The sequence below is a fragment of the Osmerus mordax genome, chromosome 5, assembly GCF_038355195.1.
Source record: "Osmerus mordax isolate fOsmMor3 chromosome 5, fOsmMor3.pri, whole genome shotgun sequence".
Taxonomy (NCBI): Eukaryota; Metazoa; Chordata; class Actinopteri; order Osmeriformes; family Osmeridae; genus Osmerus; species Osmerus mordax.
Window position 1 is genome coordinate 11,088,218 of NC_090054.1, and position 5,000 is coordinate 11,093,217.

A 5,000-nucleotide genomic window follows, 5' to 3' on the forward strand; every position below is an offset into this window, starting at 1 on the left:
TGTGTCTGGTGGTGAGGATGTGTGTGTGTGTGTGTGTGGGGGGGGGGGGGGCGTGGAAGCCTATTTGTCAGGCACCATTCCGCAGCAAATTCCTCAATGGGTAGTAAGGTGGAGGTGAGAAGAGGGGGGGAGGGAGGGAGGGAGGGAGAGAGTGAATTAAAGAGAGAGAGGAAAATATGCTCTGAAGGTAGACACGAGCCGGAAACTGGATTACAGCGACGGCGGGCCGACCCTGTGAAGTGCCCCCCTCACACAAGCACCACGACTTTCACCCAGCATGCCTCCTCAAACCTTACGATCCTCTGTGCCTCGCTGAGCTCCCTGGGCTTCTGCAAAATGCCGCCCCCGTCTCCCAGCGCACTCTCCTCTACCTCCACACCCATCACAGGTGCTCCTCAAATGCCGCCCCCCGTCTCCCAGCGCACTCTCCTCTACCTCCAGACCATCACAGGTGCTCCTCAAATGCTGCACCTGTCTCCCAGCGCACTCTCCTCTACCTCCACACCATCACAGGTGCTCCTCTTGAACACACACACACACACAGGGTTTTTGGCACATTCACAGCAGGCTGTTCAGTTATGATCCCATCTCGCCTCTACCAGGTGACTTTTTCCCTCACTGAAGATGCATGTGTGCTTGCGAATGCACACACAAACTCAGGATGAGACACAATTACCCCCCTCCCCCCCATGTCCAGGGATTAATGGTAGATCCCTAAATAAGGCAGGATGGAGAGATGGTGAGACGGAGGGGGCTAAGTGGTGAAGGGGGGGCTGGCTGGCTCTGCAGTTGCAGACACTTACCTTTTTGTTGTTTTCTTTAATATCCTGAGGATTGAGAGCCTTGTAGTCTCTGGGCGAACAGCAGGGAAGGTAGGGGGGTGGGGGGGTGGGAGGAGAGAGCGAAAGAGTGCTTTTAGATATGCAACACATGTAATGGCATTAGAACTGTAACATGCAATTTCACAGCGGCGCAATCAACAAAACTAATAGAGTGGAAAAATCGCACACAATCACAAGCACATGGTGTGCAAGGAAACGCGCGCGCCCGCACAGCATGGCGTCCGCGCGGTGCTTTGATGATTTATCTCCGTCTCTCTCCTCCGCAGACAACACACACCTCATAAATCACAAGTTAAAAGTGTGTGGGTGTGTGTGTGCGCGTGTCTCTCACATGTAGTCGGGTCTGAAGTGGTGCAGCAAGGCGCAGAAGGCCAAGCCCGTTCCTCCAGGAGGTGGTGAAGTTGGTGATCTTCACCCCGCGGTAGTTCTTGGTGACCTCGCGACACCAGGCGAGCAGCGATTGGCTGGCGTTGGCTTCCCGCCAAGCACCGGGCTGGGGATGGGGCTGGGCTGGAGACGGAGAGGGAGGGAGGGGAACATTTCAAGTTCTCCATCTCGAAGGAACTTTTGGTCCTGTGTGAATACGCAACCGTTAGACCTCGCCCCGCTGCTACCGTGCAAATGTGATGCGCGGCGCACATTGGCAATGCTGAGCGCTGCTTTTTTTTCCCGACGCGGCTGAACCGAGGGAGAGATGAGATAAAAGAGTCACTGAGTTGTTGGTGCTCACTCAATTAATCCTCCTGTTTTTTTACTCTGATCAAAACATCGCTCCTCGTTTCTCCCATCCAATTAGCTTCGAGTGTGTCAAGCATATTGAGACACGATGGGGTCTCTCTCACACACACACACACACACACACACACACACACACACACTAATGAGGGGGTCACACTCAAAGCTGCGTAACACCGTGGATAATGTAAACATCTTATTAATTTGCTCCGCCTTTGAAGTCTTATCTGAGGTCTGGGCTTTAGCCAATGGGAGCGTCTCGGAGCTAGCCTCCAAATCCCACAAATCCACGGAAGCATGGCGACATGTGTCCGTCTCGACGGTACCAGTGGTATTCAGACTGGAGCAAATCTGGTTACATGGGGCTGGACATGAGATTACGCCGACTGTTTGGAGGAGTGATTGGACGGTCGGTTTGGAACGTTGCGGCCCCTTTTGAACCGCCGCCTCGGACAGAGCTTGACCCCCTCGTGACCTTCTGGTCTGGGGGGGCTCCCGTAACCCTGGGAGAGGAGGGGAGACCGTGACATCGTAAACACCACAGTGGGCTGGTTTATCGTACAGGTCTGAGGCGTCACTAGGACGCGCGGTGCTCGAGGACAGGTTTTGCATAAAAGTGTGTGTGTGTGTGTGTGTCTAGCAGAAAGCAGAGAGTGTGTGCTGTGTTTGTGACTGGTTGAGCGGCAGGGTCGTAGCAGCAGCAGGACATCAGGCTGTGTGGTGACCGGCTGCAGTGGCCGAACAATGCCCTCCGTTGGTCAGTCGGAGCTACTGCAGGAGAGAGGGGGCTAGCGAGGGGCGCCGCAGGCGAGCGAGAGGGTGGGGAGGGGGGTGATCACAGGGTGGTAACGGGCCTTTTAAAGGGAGCGCTGGTGTGAACAGACACACCTACAGGTGTACACCTGTTGCTGCGTGTGTGTGTGTGTGTGTGTGTGTACGTGTGTACGTGTGTGTGTGCGCACGCAGACACGGACACATACGCACACCAAAACTAAATAGACTCATACGCACACCAAAACTAAATAGACTAAAGTGACTATAAGACATTCAGATGAATATCCACAACACTTTCCACTGTCACAGCAGGTTGCTCGTGCATTTGCATACACACATTCCTCATGAAACAATGGCGTGTCTGTGTGTTAGTAGTCAGTGTAAATATTAGTCAGCCTCGAGCTGGATCTCAAACCTAGAGAGTGAAACAAGACTTGTTGCCTGATAGCAACTCATAACCTTTGGGTGTGTGTGTGTGTGTGTGAGAGTTAGCGTGAGATTGTTCGAGTGACGTGTGTGTATGTGTCCCTATGGCGCTCTCAGGGTGACGCAGACAGACCTGAGGGGACGACACTTGACATTTCCAGCTCGTCTTTAAAGAGGACCTTAACCTTTCCCCACATCTTCCCCAGACACGTTTAGGCGACCCCCACCACCCCACCCCCCCTCCCTCCCAAATAAAATAACAAAAACAGAGAACGACAGATCCATCTGAGAGTAGGCGATGTAGGGAGATTGGCAAGTCTGAAGGAGCTCTTGATTTCTATAGCGATCTTTTAATACCATAAATCTATTCCATAAGGGTGACGGTGGCGGGCTTAATGTCATGGCATGCGTGTACACGGGCGCACATTCTATTCTAATCACTCTAATTGAAAGTGCCTCAGAAACAATGAGGGGTATGGGGGGGGGGAAAATTGAATGAAAACTACTGGGGTAAAGTTAAAACACACACACACACCAGACACACACAGACACTCAAGCACTCAGTCCACGTCCGGGTGCTTCCTCTGCCAGTGAGTCATGTTGTCTTCCTCGGGGCCATCTCTTTCTGCTCTCAAGTGATGGTAAAAGTAGCTGTCTAATTTCAGCCCCGTAATTACCTGGGATTAGAGACCAGGTGCTATTAAAGCAATTAGAGCCCCAACACACTCCAGAGCCAGAGCCCCAGCACTTTAACCAACCTCCAGCCAGCCCAGTGGAACACACACACACACGCAAAACACAAGGACGCACACTCACAGGCGCATACACAATCCCATACATTGACAATGATCCAAAAGTGAACGTGTCAACAGATACACGCGCGTAGATACCCACCACACGCGCACACACACCATTGGCATTTCACTGCAGCTACAGAAGCCCCCAGAAACTTTGTGTGTTGAATCGTCCTCGACTGTATGCCCAGATTAGTCCATTATATTCCAGCGAGATTAAGGTACACAAAAGGCATCAACTCACAAAATGTTCTATTCATAAATCCCGAAAAATGCATCTCTCTCCTCGCAACCAAATAGGGTTTCCAAGAGACAAACACAGGGGGTGAACATTTTATGAGGAGCAAAAGACTCGCCCTGACTTATCTTACGGTTCGCTGTCTCGCCCAAAGCCCTCTCTCTCTGTGTGTGTGTGTGTGTGTGTTAAAATTGACACAGCCGTGTAGCCAGTGAACCTCGGGGGTAGGATTAGTGGACAACCTCCGCCTCGACCCACAAACATTCCATATTAAAAAATGAAAAGGCAACCTTCATTACTATCATTCGCACATAGCCAACACCCCCCCCCTCTTACACCTCCATTATAAACAACCCTTACAGCGTTGGCCAACCCACTGACAAGAACAACACAACCCAGAGACAAGAGATTCCATTATTTCCTTTGCCTCTGTGTCAACAACATATATCTGCAGGGCAAAAGAGAAAGGGGGTGTGGGGGGGGGTAGGAGAAAGAGAGGGTGGACTAACATGAAGCAGACAGTTTGATGTCCTTCCTTCAACACTGATCCGAGGTGGTGCAAGCAGGAATGGAATTGGTCAAAAACGGGCCCCAGAACTCCAAAGTGGCAGCCAGGATGAACTCTATTCTGAATAAGGGACGTTTTTGCCCAAGCGCCCTTGTCAGTACTGACCGACACGGGCAGCATGAAATGGTTCTGTGTGGCCTGGAAAAATAGGCAAGCGCACTTAAATACAGAATATGCTGGACTTTGTGCATTACCATACAGGAACCGTATATCCACGTGACTTCAACTAGCCTCTCAGTGTCTTGAAGAAGATACAAGTCGAATGCTTTAAGTGCCGGCTTGGTCTCTCACTTGGGGGCGAACGCATGAATGAGAACTTAACTGGGCTCGGACGAATCACACAAAACACAACTCTGTGGAGGGGAAAGAGCCTCATGTCCAATCTCACTTTCATGGCTTCAAAAGGGCCGTCAGACTGTCAGATTTGAGGAGGTGTTGAATCTCTTACTCTTTAAAACTTGTAATCCGCTCAGGGAGCCTCGGGGCGAAACAACCCCCCACCCCCCCCCCCCCACTCCGAACACACGCATGCGTGCCTCGAGACTGCCGTGTTTGACACACCGACTCTGCGCCTTTCACATGTATTGTTTGGGGAGGTGTCACACGTATACAACCGTCTAGAG

The 5,000-nt window shown here is 51.6% G+C and overlaps 1 protein-coding gene across 1 annotated transcript in view; it reads right to left on the reverse strand.

Annotated features, from left to right (window-relative positions):
* Positions 1-802: 802 nt before the first annotated feature.
* Positions 803-5,000, reverse strand: part of LOC136943271 (EH domain-binding protein 1-like) — a 103,619-nt gene continuing 99,421 nt past the window's right edge. Inside the window, exons 11-12 of the mRNA XM_067236534.1 lie at positions 1,174-1,352; positions 803-852 (exon numbers count right to left, since the gene is read on the reverse strand). Coding sequence (XP_067092635.1) covers positions 1,254-1,352 — 99 coding nt within the window. The 3' untranslated portion in view covers positions 803-852; positions 1,174-1,253. The remainder of the gene's footprint in view (positions 853-1,173; positions 1,353-5,000) is intronic.